The following is a 13,231-nucleotide window of genomic DNA, read 5'->3' as shown; positions in this document are numbered from 1 at the left end:
AAGTAGAGCGGGGGCAGGGGGTGCTAGCACAGAATCTGCAGATGGAGATCATCCCACCCCTTTTAGCATTCTGAGCTTTGCACTTCCCATTCCTCCACAATCACCACTTTCAATTATCCAGTCATTCATACGATTCAAGTGAAGAAGTTAACCACTGATATTTCTACCTGCATATTGAACATTCGGTGCTCAAAGGGTCTCTTCTGCATGGAGCGGGGGAGTGAACACAAATAGGGTGACCATTGTAGAACATCTGTCCACAACACCTAAAAATTCTCCATCCCATTCTGATTCACGAGCTTAACCTCACCTCTTCCTCCCCCACTTTACCTCTACACACATGGGTGCACCATTGCCCACGTTCATTTTTACCAACTGCTGTTTTATTAAGCAAAAACTTTGATCTATACCCCAGTCACAGAAATTCTTTTGTCAATCCTATTCCTCATTCCTCCAGAAGATCAGCTTCCCTTCACTCCTCCAGTGCCTTTGGACACATCCTGTCAAAACAATTGTTTCCTCCCAACTCTCACTGTGACCAGGCATGGGATGGACAGGGAAACCACTGCACACAAAAGTAACAGCCAAATCAAGCAATTCATTTCAAGACAGACCCAAAAATCATTTTTTATATAAATGAAGTGACTTTTGTCAGTTAATCCAAACATGTACAAAAGCCAAGTTTCATCTTTTATATTTTATATTCCTGCACACTTTCAAGTTGCAAAATGTTTAAAATTATTTAATCTTGGATTATGACTTAAAGTAAAGACAAGGCAATATTATGCACAAATTGATTTTTTATTAATTGTCTTCATAACACTGGAGAATTCACAGCATGGTCCAAAAGGTCTCAGAACCAGCAGCCATTTGGTCAATGTTCTGTCCCTTCAGTAGTCAAGTTCACAGTAAGAATCAGGGATCTATTTCCGTCAGGAAAAGGCCTGAAAGATTCCCTCCTCCGTGGACAAAGCATGATTCCAGAAACTAGCTGCTTTCTGCCTTCTTCTCCTGATCAATAGCTGGAAAACAGATAAAAGATCACATCAGAAAAACTTTAACCCAATTTAGGATGAGCACGTAGGGAATACCAAGATGCAGTTAACCTGAAGACCCCTTACTCTCTTTTGTGGGAAGAGTGTTCTTCACTTCTGTGTCGGTTTTCCTCAACTTGCTCTTGTCAAAGGAAGCAACCTCCCTGAAGTCTGGTTTCTCTGCCATTTCAGTTCAATCTATCAAAGAGAAAGCAGTCAATTCTTCTACAATAAAGAACGGACTCGGAGGGAAAACGTGCGCCATGCTGACTTCTCTCCGGCAAAGCATAAAGGAAAATTTCCTCCACTCACCCACCCGCTACACTAATCCCCCCCCCCCACACACACACACACACACTTTCTACTACACAGCCCTCCCCAAACCATGTGCAGCACTTCAAGTTGCCATAGCGTTACTTACAATACGAACTGCAGCCCCATTCAATCCGCTACACAATCTCTCCCGTATCCTCTCTAACCTAGCCCGAGCCATCAGCCCCCATCATTCTCACCATGATAATCTCTTACCTCCATCCGTCCCCATTTTCTCCCCCTCCCCGGTCGACAACCCCACCCACTCGCCCCTTATCGTCCTCCCCCACCAGAAGGGATAACGGGAAAATTATGAATGAACGTCCTCACTTTTCCTTCTCTCTTTTGACGCTCTGTAGTCTATAAGCGTTAATAAGTGGAAGCGCCGGCACCCCCGCCTTACCTTCACAGACACGGCTTGCTCGTCCACCCTCCGCTCCGTTCCTCCAGCGCTGCCACCACGAACAATAGCCGCGGCCGCCGCCTGGCATCTTTATAGCGACCACCGCCCAGCACCGCCCCCCGCCACATGGCCCCGCCCCTCCTGCGCTCTGATTGGATCGGAAGTTGAGGGTTTCAGGCTGATTGGTTGACGCTGATGGAGACAAAGAACAAGCGAGTCCCCAGTTTGGGTGATGCTGTTGGCGGCGAAGCTTCAGGGTGGTCAGTTTGCAGTTTGGTGCATGAAAAGAGCCGCACCCTTGGGTGCCGGGGTTTGTGGTCTTACTCGGTGGCTCTGGTGAAACACAGTGCGGCAGCACCGATTTGCCCGGTGGTTAGAGTGAATGGTGGGAGGAGCAGGATGGAGCGAGTCTGGCAGAAAGTGATTATAGTAGAAAGGTTTCTTTTGTTCCCGTCTGGTCCTGATTTTTTTTGTTCAGTTATCTTTTAGATTAACTAAATCGTGCTGAATCCTCAGTGATCAGGAAAATATGTGATTTGTTTATAAAGGAAGATAATTTATTAAGCTATCCATGGTAAGTTTGGAATATTCAATTGATCTTTGTATGACATTGGCTGCTGTACATTACATTCTTACTCAGAGAAAAAAGGTTTATGTCTTTCTGCTAAATTCTTATCTACTTATTTCAAGTAGTTCCACTCTCAATCCACCTACCGTATTCAGACTGACTCTGGAATCAAAGAGAGTTTGCACCCACTCCGAGTGTCACCACAAGTGGTTTGGAGATGCTCCATGGGACGGGTGGAACGCTTGGGAGGCTGTGCGCTCCTTGAATATGGTTTCTGTGCATTGTTCTCGTAGATACTAAAGGGATCAGTGTCCAAACGCAAGGGATTCTGCAGATACTGGGAAGCTAGAGCAACACACACAAACTGCTGGAGGAACTCAGCAGGTCAGGCAGCATCTATGGAGAGTCGACCTTTCGGGCCGAGACTCTTCATCGGGACCCCTTGGATGATATTAGGTGAAGAAATAAAACAATTGTGCAACACAAGAGAGAAACAATTGGAGACGAGTCCACGGTGTTGCAAGAGGTGAAGTAGGATTAAAGTTGGGCAGTTCAAGGGAAGAGTTGAGGGATATCAGTTTTCAAAGCAGAGCTGGTGGGAGGATTAAAATGTTAAACTCAAATATAAGCATATGGGTTAAGATTAATCAAATTATAAAGAACGTCAGTACCGATTGTTAATTAAAGATTTTACTGAGAAGGGTCATAATGGTGATAATGGGAGACTGTTATCATGGATCTTTACCTTCTTAGGGGTTGCCACTTGCGGAGGACTAATTGCCTTGTGGATGTTTAGTTAGGGCTTATCCTTGTACACACCACTGAAGGAATCACCTGAGAGAGGGAGTTTGGACTCCAGACTGCACTGTAGGAGGACTGTGCCTACAGACAAAGTCAAAAATGACCAAGCTTGGCTGAGTTTCCTTTTCATTTAATTCTTCTAACCCCTAGTAACATAATTTTAAGCTGAACTTCACCCTTCCAAGGATGTATATCCTTCCTATATCCAGCACATCTTTGTAGCGTTTGTCTGCAGGGTGGAAAATAGACAAGAATCATTCACTGTGGTAACAGCATCTCCAAATAGTGGCATCAAAAGCACATAAGACTGATAAGAAAGAGCAATTAACTAAAAGTGGAGAGAAAGAGGAAGCTAGTTCTGTATGTATGTACAGTGCATCAGACTTTTGAATTCAATAATATTATGGGAGTTTATTCATACGTACAGTAGGTCTGTCCGTACGTAAGTCAGGCATTCTTAACCCAGGAACAGCATGCACATGGAAATGAGCAATGTACTCTGAACATAATTAACTCTCTTTTAATTGAATAGTAAAATAGATAAATGGATAAATTCCAATACCATGTAACAAATTACTTACTTTTAAAGGGACAAAGTTAATTAAAAAATAAAATGGGAAAATATAAAGAAAGATGATCAGACTGAATGTAGTTATTATGTCGTGCACTGATACCCACTAATCACACAAGGCCACACTTTCACTATATACACTGCATGACCCATTCTGCAGTCAAAACACGCGGCAAAGCATCCCATCGGTTCTTCACTCAAACGTCAGACTGGATTATGGTCTCAAGTTTCTGGAATGATAAGTGGGCCCAAAGTCAAATGTCCTCTTAGGTAAATGGAGAAAGTAAATCAAAGCTCCATGCTCCAAGCATGCTGAACAACATTCATCCAGAACCGGGTATGAAGTTCCAGGAGTTAGTTATGACATTTAGTGCTGGGATGAACAGGTGTTTCTTTATTGGAGGCTGTTGGTTCTGTAGAGTTTACTACAGAAGACTATATAGACTAGGTCAACAAAAGTATTTAAGACGGTGATAGATTCCTAGACACTAGGCATTAAGGAGGATAGGGATCTAGTGCTGAGGTAGAGAAGATACCACTGGACACTGTTGGAGAGACAGCTTTTGAGGGGGTAGCAGGTACGGCATGACCAGCTCTAAGCCTTGGCAGGAAACGTGGAGTCAGGAAGGGTGGCAGAGAATCAGAGACTACAGATAAGCATCTTTCTGGCTGCAAGTGAGACTCGAGGATGGTGTGCTGCCTTCGTGGTACCAGGCTGAAGACTCTGAGTAAGCACAGAACATTCTGAGAGTGGAGGTCAGGTTCCATGTTGGTCCCAATGACAGACGCAGGAAGGGACATGAGATCTTTCAAAGTGCTTAGAAGGAGCTAGGGGGGTTTAAATTGGAGCTGCAGGGTGGTGGGTAGTATAGCTAAGATTAAGATGCATGGTGGCTTGGTAATTTAGATTTAGAATTAATTTGACCATGGAAGATGGAGGGTAGTGGTGGGAAGGGTGCTGGAGGTCCACGACTAGTGATGTTTCACTCGGATCCTTGCTAGAATGTATTTGTTGTAAACAGATATACTATTTTGACAGCAGTGTAGATGAGTGGGTTAGTTAGTTTGCAGAAGGTACCAAGATTGGTGGAGTTGTAGATAGTGTAGATGACAGGCAAAGAATACAGCATGATATAGATCAGTTACTAATCTGGGCAGGGAGAATGGCAGTTGGAGTTAACACAGATAAATGTGAGGTATGGCAAATGCAAGGAGACAGTATGCTGGTGAATGGTAAGATCTTTAACAATTTTGCTGAGCAGAGGGATAGAACACAGAACATAGAAATCTACAGCACATTACAGGTCCTCTAGCCCACAATGTGTTGTGTTGACCATGTAACCTACTCTAGAAACTGCCTAGAATTCACCTATCACATAGCCCTCTAATTTCTAAGACCCTATTGTATCTGCTTCCACCCGCTGCCACCGGCAGTGCATTCCACGCACCCACCACTCTCCACGTGAAAAACTTACACCGACGTCCCTTCGGTACCTACTTCCAAGCACCTTAAAACTATGCCCCCTCCTGTTAGCCATTTCAGCCCTGGGGAAAAAGCCTCTGACTATCCACATGATCAATGCCTCTCATTATCTTGTACACCTCTATCAGGTCACCTCTCATCCTCCGTCGCTCCAAGGAGAAAAGGCCGAGTTCACTCAACCTATTCTCATTAGGCATGCTCCCCAATCCAGGCAACATCCTTGTAAATCTCCTCTGCGCTCTCTGTGAGGAAGATGGAGGGATGTGGACATTGTGTAGGTAGGAGGGATCAGTGTTTGGGTGATTTTGATCTGCTTTTTCACTGGTCAGGCACAACATTGTGGGCCGAATGGCCTGTTCCTGTGCCGTACTCTTCTATGTCCTATGTTCTGTGTTTCTTGCCATACACAGATGAATATTTCACTTCTTTAGTGATGAGGATGTGTAAATATGTATATGTTGTTTGTATACTGTATTTAATGTCGATACTTCTGTTTATTTTGCAATATCATTGTAACTACATTGTGGATGCATCACATTCTAATGCACGTGTAGTCGTAAGTTAACTTTGTTGGTAATTAAAGATCTCACGTTCCAGTGTCAAACCAGAAGGAGCCTTTCACCCTCAGTATGAGAGAGTGAGAGAGAGAGAGTGTGAGAGAAAGTGAGAGTGTGTGAGAGAATGTGAGAGAGAGAGTGAGAGAGAGAGTGAGAGTGTGGGTGTGAGAGAGAGAGAGAGAGAGAGAGTGGGAGTGAGTGAGAGAGAGAGTGTGAGAGTGAGAGAGAGCATGTGTGAGAGAGAGCGTGAGAGAGAAAGTGAGAGAGAGCGTGAGAGTGTGAGAGAGAGAGAGAGTGTGAGAGAGAGTGAGCGTGTGAGAGAGTGAGAGAGAGTGTGAGAGAGAGAGTGAGTGTGAGTGAGAGAGTGTGAAAGAGAGTGAGAGTGAGAGAGTGTGAGAGAGAGAGTGTGAGTGAGAGGAGAGAGTGTGAGAGAGAGTGAGAGTGTGGTGAGAGAGAGAGAGTAAGAGTGAGAGAGTGGAGAGAGTGTGAGAGAGGAGAGAGTGAGAGAAAGTGTGAGAGAGAGAGTGTGAGTGAGAGAGTGTGTGAGAAAGTGAGAGAGAGAGTGAGAGTGTGTGAGAGAGGAGAGAGTGAGAGAAAGTGTGAGAGAGAGAGTGTGAGAGAGAGAGTGAGTGAGAGAGTGTGTGAAAGAGAGAGCGTGAGAGAGAAAGTGAGAGAGTGTGAGAGAATGTGAGAGAGAGTGAGAGAGTGTGTGAGAGAGAGAGAGAGAAAGTGAGAGTGTGTGAGAGAATGTGAGAGAGAGAGTGAGTGTGTGAGAGAGTGTGTGTGAGAGAGAGCGTGAGAGGAGAGTGAGAGAGAAAGTGAGAGTGTGTGAGAGAATGTGAGAGAGAGAGTGAGAGAGAAAGTGAGAGTGTAGTGAGTGAGAGAGTGTGTGAGAGAGTGTGTGTGTGAGAGAGAGCGTGAGAGAGAATGTGAGAGTGAGAGAGTGTGTGTGAGAGAGAAGAGAGTGTGTGTGAGAGAGATCGTGAGAGAGAGCGTGAGAGAGAATGTGAGAGAGAGAGAGTGAGAGAGAGTGTGTGTGAGAGGAGAGCGTGAGAGAGTGAGAGAGAGAGTTGAGAGAGAAAGTGAGAGTGTGTGAGAGAGTGTGTGTGAGAGGAGCGTGAGAGAGAGAGAGAGAGTGTGTGTGAGAGAGAGAGTGTGTGTGAGAGAGAGTGAGAGAGAAAGTGAGAGTGTGTGAGAGAATGTGACGAGAGAGAGTGAGTGTGAGAGAGAGCATGAAGAGAGAGTGAGAGTGAGTGAGAGAGTGTGTGAGAGAGAGAGAGAGAGCATGTGAGAGAGAGAGAGTGTTGTGTGAGAGAGAGCGTGAGAGAGAGAGAGCGTGAGAGAGAATGTGAGAGAGAGAGTGAGAGAGAGAGCGTGAGAGAGAGCGCGAGAGAGAGAGTGAGAGAGAAAGTGAGAGAGAAAGTGAGTGTGTGTGTGTGAGAGAGTGAGAGAGAAAGTGAGTGTGAGAGAATGTGAGAGAGAGAGTGAGAGAGTGTGTGAGAGAGAGTGAGAGAGAGAGTGAGAGTGTGGGTGTGAGAGAGAGAGAGTGGGAGTGTGTGAGAGAGAGAGTGAGAGTGTGAGAGAGAGAGCGTGAGAGAGAGTGAGCGTGTGAGAGAGAGAGAGTGTGAGAGAGAGAGTGAGAGTGTGAGTGAGAGAGAGTGTGAGAGAGAGAGTGTGAGTGAGAGAGAGAGTGTGAGAGAGTGAGAGAGAGAGTGTGAGTGAGAGAGAGTGAGAGTGAATGAGAGAGAGAGTGAGAGTGAGAGAGTGTGAGAGAGGAGAGAGTGAGAGAGAGAGGAGAGAGTGAGAGAAAGTGTGAGAGAGAGAGTGTGAGTGAGAGAGTGTGTGAGAGAGTGAGAGAAAGAGTGAGAGTGTGAGAGAGGAGAGAGTGAGAGAGAGAGGAGAGAGTGAGAGAAAGTAGGTGAGAGAGAGTGTGAGAGAAAGAGTGAGTGAGAGAGTGTGAGTGAGAGTGTGAGAGAGAAAGTGAGAGTGTGTGAGAGAATGAGAGTGAGAGAGTGTGTGAGAGAGAGTGAGAGAGAGAGTGAGTGTGGGTGTGTGAGAGAGAGAGAGTGGGAGTGTGTGAGAGAGAGAGTGAGAGAGAGTGTGTGTGAGAGAGAGTGTGAGAGAGAAAGTGAGAGTGTGTGAGAGAATGTGAGAGAGAGAGTGAGAGAGTGTGTGAGAGAGAGTGAGAGAAAGAGTGAGAGTGTGGGGTGTGAGAGAGAGAGAGAGTGGGAGTGTGTGAGAGAGTGAGAGAGAGTGTGTGAGAGAGAGCATGTGTGAGAGAGAGCCTGAGTGAGAGAGAGCGTGAGAGAGAGTGAGTGTGAGAGAGAGTGATGAGAAGAGAGCGTGAGAGAGTGAGCGGTGTGAGAGAGAGAGTGTGAGAGAGAGTGAGAGTGTGAGTGAGTGTGTGAGAGAGTGTGAGAGAGAGAGTGAGAGTGTGAGTGAGAGAGAGAGTGTGAGAGAGTGAGAGAGGAGAGTGAGTGTGAGTGAGAGAGTGTGAGAGAGAGTGAGAGTGTGAGTGAGAGAGAGAGTGAGAGTGTAAGAGAGAGAGTGAGAGTGTGTGTGTGAGAGAGAGTGAGAGTGTGAAAGAGAGTGTGAGAGAGTGAGAGTGTGTGTGAGAGAGAGAGTGAGAGTGTGAGTGAGAGAGTGTGAGAGGAGAGTGAGAGAGAAAGCGTGAGAGAGAGAGAGAGTGTGTGTGAGAGAGAGAGTGTGTGAGAGAGAGCATGAGAGAGAAAGTGAGAGGTGTGTGAGAGAGAGTGAGAGAGAGAGTGAGAGAGAGTGTGAAAGAGAGAGTGAGAGAGAGTGTGAGAGAGAGAGAGTGTGTGAGAGAGAGAGTGTGTGTGAGAGAGAGCGTGAGGAGAGAGTGAGAGTGTGTGAGAGAATGTGAGAGAGAGAGTGAGTGTGTGAGAGAGAGCGTGAGAGAGAGAGTGAGAGAGAAAAGTGAGAGTGTGTGAGAGAATGTGAGAGAGTGTGTGAGAGAGAGTGTGTGTGAGAGAGATCGTGAGAGAGAAAGTGAGAGTGTGTGAGAGAGAGAGTGAGAGAGTGTGTGAGAGAGTGTGAGAGAGAGTGTGTGTGAGAGAGAGTGTGAAAGAGAGAGTGAGAGTGTGTGAGAGAGAGTGAGAGAGAATAGTGAGAGTGTGTGAGAGAGAGAGTGAGAGAGAGAGAGTGAGAGAGAGTGTGAGAGAGAGAGTGAGAGAGAGAGAGAGCGTGAGAGAGAGCATGAGAGAGAATGTGAGAGAGAGTGAGAGTGAGAGTGTAAGAGAGAGTGTGAGAGTGTGTGTGTGAGAGTGAGAGAGAGAGAGAGAGAGAGAGAGCGTGGATGAGAGGAGAGTGAGAGAGTGTGTGTGAGCGATGAGAGTGTGTGAGAGAGAGCGTGAGAGAGAAAGTGAGAGTGTTGTGAGAGAGAGAGAGTGAGAGAGAGAGTGAGAGAGAGTGTGAAAGAGAGAGTGAGAGAGAGTGTGAGAGAGAGAGTGAGAGAGAGAGAGTGTGTGTGTGAGAGAGAGCGTGAGAGAGAGTGAGAGAGAAAGTGAGAGTGTGTGAGAGAATGTGAGAGAGAGTGAGTGTGTGAGAGAGTGTGTGTGAGAGAGAGCGAGAGAGAGAGTGAGAGAGAAAGTGAGAGTTTGTGAGAGAATGTGAGAGAGTGTGTGAGAGAGAGTGTGTGTGAGAGAGAGCGTGAGAGAGAAAGTAAGAGGTGTGTGAGAGAGTGAGAGAGTGTGTGAGAGAGTGTGAGAGAGAGAGTGAGAGAGAGTGTGAAAGAGAGAGTGAGAGTGTGAGAGAGAGAGTGAGAGAGAGAGAGTGTGTGAGAGAGAGCGTGATAGAGAGCATGAGAGAGAATGTGAGAGAGAGAGTGAGAGAGAGAGTGAGAGAGTGTGTGAGAGAGAGTGTGTGTGAGAGAGAGCGTGAGAGAGAGTCTGAGAGAGAGTGAGAGAGAAAGTGAGAGTGTGTGAGAGAGAGTGAGAGAGAGAGAGAGTGTGAAAGAGTGAGAGAGAGAGTGAGAGAGAGTGTGAGAGAGAGTGGAGAGAGAGAGTGTGTGTGTGAGAGAGAGCGTGAGAGAGAGCATGAGAGAGAATGTGAGAGAGAGTGAGAGTGAGAGTGTAAGAGAGAGAGTGAGAGTGTGTGTGTGAGAGTGAGAGAGAGAGTGTGAGAGAGAGTGTGAGAGAGTGAGAGTGTGTGTGAGAGAGAGAGTGAGAGTGTGAGTGAGAGAGTGTGAGATGAGAGTGAGAGAGAGAGAGCGTGAGAGAGAGAGTGAGAGAGTGTGTGTGAGAGAGAGAGTGTGTGAGAGAGAGCGTGAGAGAGAAAGTGAGAGTGTGTGAGAGAGAGAGTGAGAGAGTGAGAGAGAGTGTGTGAAAGAGAGAGTGAGAGAGAGTGTGAGAGAGAGAGTGAGAGAGTGTGAGAGAGAGAGTGTGAAAGAGAGAGTGAGAGAGAGAGAGTGAGAGAGTGTGAGAGAGAGTGAGAGAGAGAGTGTGTGTGAGAGAGAGTGTGTGTGTGAGAGAGAGCGTGAGAGAGAGCATGAGAGAGAAGTGAGAGGTGAGAGAGAGAGAGAGAGTGAGAGAGAATGTGTGAGAGAGAGAGTGTGTGAGAGAGCGTGAGAGAGAGTGTGAGAGAGAGAGTGAGAGAGAAAGTGAGAGTGTTTGAGGAGAGAGAGTGAGAGAGAGAGAGTGTGAAAGAGAGAGTGAGAGAGAGAGAGTGAGAGAGAGTGTGAGAGAGAGAGTGAGAGAGAGAGTGTGTGAGAGAGAGTGTGTGTGTGTGTGAGAGAGAGCGTGAGAGAGAGCATGAGAGAGAATGTGAGATGAGAGTGAGAGTGTGTGTGTGTGAGAGTGAGAGTGTGTGTGTGAGAGTGAGAGAGAGAGTGAGAGAGTGTGAGAGAGAGTGAGAGTGTGTGTGAGAGAGAGAGAGTGTGAGTGAGAGAGTGTGAGAGAGAGTGAGAGAGAGAGAGCGTGAGAGAGAGAGTGAGAGAGTGTGTGAGAGAGTGTGTGAGAGAGAGCGTGAGAAAGAAAGTGAGAGTGTGTGAGAGAGAGAGTGAGAGAGTGAGAGAGAGAGAGTGTGAAAGAGAGAGTGAGAGAGAGAGTGAGAGTGTGAGAGAGAGTGTGTGAGGAGAGAGAGTGTGTGTGAGAGAGAGCGTGAGAGAGAGTGAGAGAGAAAGTGAGTGTGTGTGAGAGAATGTAGAGAGAGAGAGTGAGTGTGTGAGGAGAGTGAGAGAGGTGTGTGTGAGAGAGAGCGTGAGAGAGAGAGCATGAGAGAGAATGTGAGAGAGAGAGAGTGAGAGAGTGTGTGTGAGAGGAGAGAGAGTGTGTGTGAGAGAGATCGTGAGAGAGAGCGTGAGAGAGAATGTGAGAGAGAGAGAGTGAGAGAGAGTGTGTGTGAGAGAGAGCGTGAGAGAGTGTGAGAGAGAGAGTGAGAGAGAAAGTGAGAGTGTGTGAGAGAAATGTGAGAGAGAGAGAGAGAGTGTGTGTGAGACGAGAGAGTGAGAGAGAGAGAGTGTGTTGTGAGAGAGAGTGAGAGAGAAAGTGAGAGTGTGAGAGAGAGCATGAGAGAGAGAGAGAGTGAGAGTGTGAGTGAGAGAGTGTGTGAGAGAGAGAGAGAGAGCATGTGAGAGAGAGAGAGTGTGTGTGAGAGAGAGCGTGAGAGAGAGAGAGCGTGAGAGAGAATGTGAGAGAGAGAGTGAGAGAGAGTGTGTGAGAGAGAGCGTGAGAGAGAGCGTGAGAGAGAGAGTGAGAGAGAAAGTGAGAGTGTGTGAGAGAGTGTGTGTGTGTGAGAGAGTGAGAGAGAAAGTGAGAGTGTGTGAGAGAATGTGAGAGAGAGAGTGAGAGAGTGTGTGAGAGAGAGTGAGAGAGAGAGTGAGAGTGTGGGTGTGAGAGAGAGAGAGTGGGAGTGTGTGAGAGAGAGAGTGAGAGTGTGAGAGAGAGAGCGTGAGAGAGAGTGAGCGTGTGAGAGAGAGAGTGTGAGTGAGAGAGAGAGTGAGAGTGTGAGTGAGAGAGAGTGTGAGAGAGAGAGTGTGAGTGAGAGAGAGAGTGTGAGAGAGTGTGAGAGAGAGAGAGTGTGAGTGAGAGAGAGTGAGAGTGAATGAGAGAGAGAGTGAGAGTGTGTGTGTGAGAGTGAGAGTGAGAGAGTGTGAGAGAGGAGAGAGTGAGAGAGAGAGGAGAGAGTGAGAGAAAGTGTGAGAGAGAGAGTGTGAGTGAGAGAGTGTGTGAGAGAGTAAGAGAGAGAGAGTGAGAGTGTGAGAGAGGAGAGAGAGAGAGAGAGGAGAGAGAGAGAGGAGAGAGTGAGAGAAAGTGTGAGAGAAAGAGTGAGTGAGAGAGTGTGAGTGAGAGCGTGAGAGAGAAAGTGAGAGTGTGTGAGAGAATGAGAGTGAGAGAGTGTGTGAGAGAGAGTGAGAAGAGAGAGTGAGTGTGGGTGTGAGAGAGAGAGAGTGGGAGTGTGTGAGAGAGAGAGTGAGAGAGAGTGTGTGTGTGAGAGAGAGTGTGAGAGAGAAAGTGAGAGTGTGTGAGAGAATGTGAGAGAGAGAGTGAGAGAGTGTGTGAGAGAGAGTGAGAGAAAGAGTGAGAGTGTGGGTGTGAGAGAGAGAGAGTGGGAGTGTGTGAGAGAGAGAGGTGTGAGAGAGAGCATGTGTGAGAGAGAGCCTGAGAGAGAGAGTGAGAGAGAGCGTGAAGAGAGAGTGAGAGTGTGAGAGAGAGTGAGAGAGAGAGCGTGAGAGAGTGAGCGTGTGAGAGAGAGAGTGTGAGAGTGAGAGTGTGAGTGAGTGTGTGAGAGAGTGTGAGAGAGAGAGTGAGAGTTGTGAGTGAGAGAGAGAGTGTGAGAGAGTGAGAGAGAGAGTGAGGTGTGAGTGAGAGAGAGTGTGAGAGAGAGTAGAGAGTGTGAGTGAGAGAGAGAGTGAGAGTGTAGAGAGAGAGTGAGAGGGTGTGTGTGTGAGAGTGAGAGAGAGTGGAGAGTGTGAGAGAGAGTGTGAGAGAGTGAGAGTGTGTGTGAGAGAGAGAGTGAGAGTGTGAGTGAGAGAGTGTGAGAGAGAGAGTGAGAAAGCGTGAGAGAGAGAGTGAGAGAGTGTGTGTGAGAGAGAGTGAGTGTGAGAGAGAGCATGAGAGAGAGAGAGAGTGTGAGGTGAGAGAGTGTGTGAGAGAGAGAGAGAGAGCATGTGAGAGAGAGAGAGTGTGTGTGAGAGAGAGCGTGAGAGAGAGAGAGCGTGAGAGAGAATGTGAGAGAGAGAGTGAGAGAGAGAGCGTGAGAGAGAGCGTGAGAGAGAGAGTGAGAGAGAAAGTGAGAGAGAAAGTGAGAGTGTGTGAGAGTGTGTGTGTGTGATGAGAGTGAGAGAGAAAGTGAGAGTGTGTGAGAGAATGTGAGAGAGAGAGTGAGAGAGTGTGTGAGAGTGAGAGAGAGAGTGAGAGTGTGGGTGTGAGAGAGAGAGAGTGGGAGTGTGTGAGAGAGAGAGTGAGAGTGTGAGAGAGAGAGCGTGAGAGAGAGTGAGTGTGTGAGAGAGAGAGTGTGAGAGAGAGAGTGAGAGTGTGAGTGAG

At 47.3% G+C, this 13,231-nt stretch overlaps 1 protein-coding gene across 2 annotated transcripts in view; it reads right to left on the bottom strand.

Annotated features, from left to right (window-relative positions):
* Positions 1–782: 782 nt before the first annotated feature.
* Positions 783–13,231, bottom strand: part of LOC140713724 (thymosin beta-10) — a 452,521-nt gene continuing 440,072 nt past the window's right edge. The window contains exons 2-4 of one of the 2 annotated variants that reach the window (XM_073024164.1): positions 1,750–1,815; positions 1,122–1,232; positions 783–1,022 (exon numbers count right to left, since the gene is read on the bottom strand). In XM_073024164.1, coding sequence (XP_072880265.1) covers positions 988–1,022; positions 1,122–1,221 — 135 coding nt within the window. In that variant the 5' untranslated portion in view covers positions 1,222–1,232; positions 1,750–1,815 and the 3' untranslated portion in view covers positions 783–987. The remainder of the gene's footprint in view (positions 1,023–1,121; positions 1,233–1,749; positions 1,816–13,231) is intronic. The other variant, XM_073024174.1, reaches the window with a different exon arrangement.

Source organism: Hemitrygon akajei, chromosome 2 (assembly GCF_048418815.1).
Source record: "Hemitrygon akajei chromosome 2, sHemAka1.3, whole genome shotgun sequence".
In the NCBI taxonomy this organism is placed as follows: domain Eukaryota; kingdom Metazoa; phylum Chordata; class Chondrichthyes; order Myliobatiformes; family Dasyatidae; genus Hemitrygon; species Hemitrygon akajei.
The sequence above is the reverse complement of the archived record's forward strand: the minus strand, read 5'-3'. Positions and strand labels throughout refer to the sequence as shown.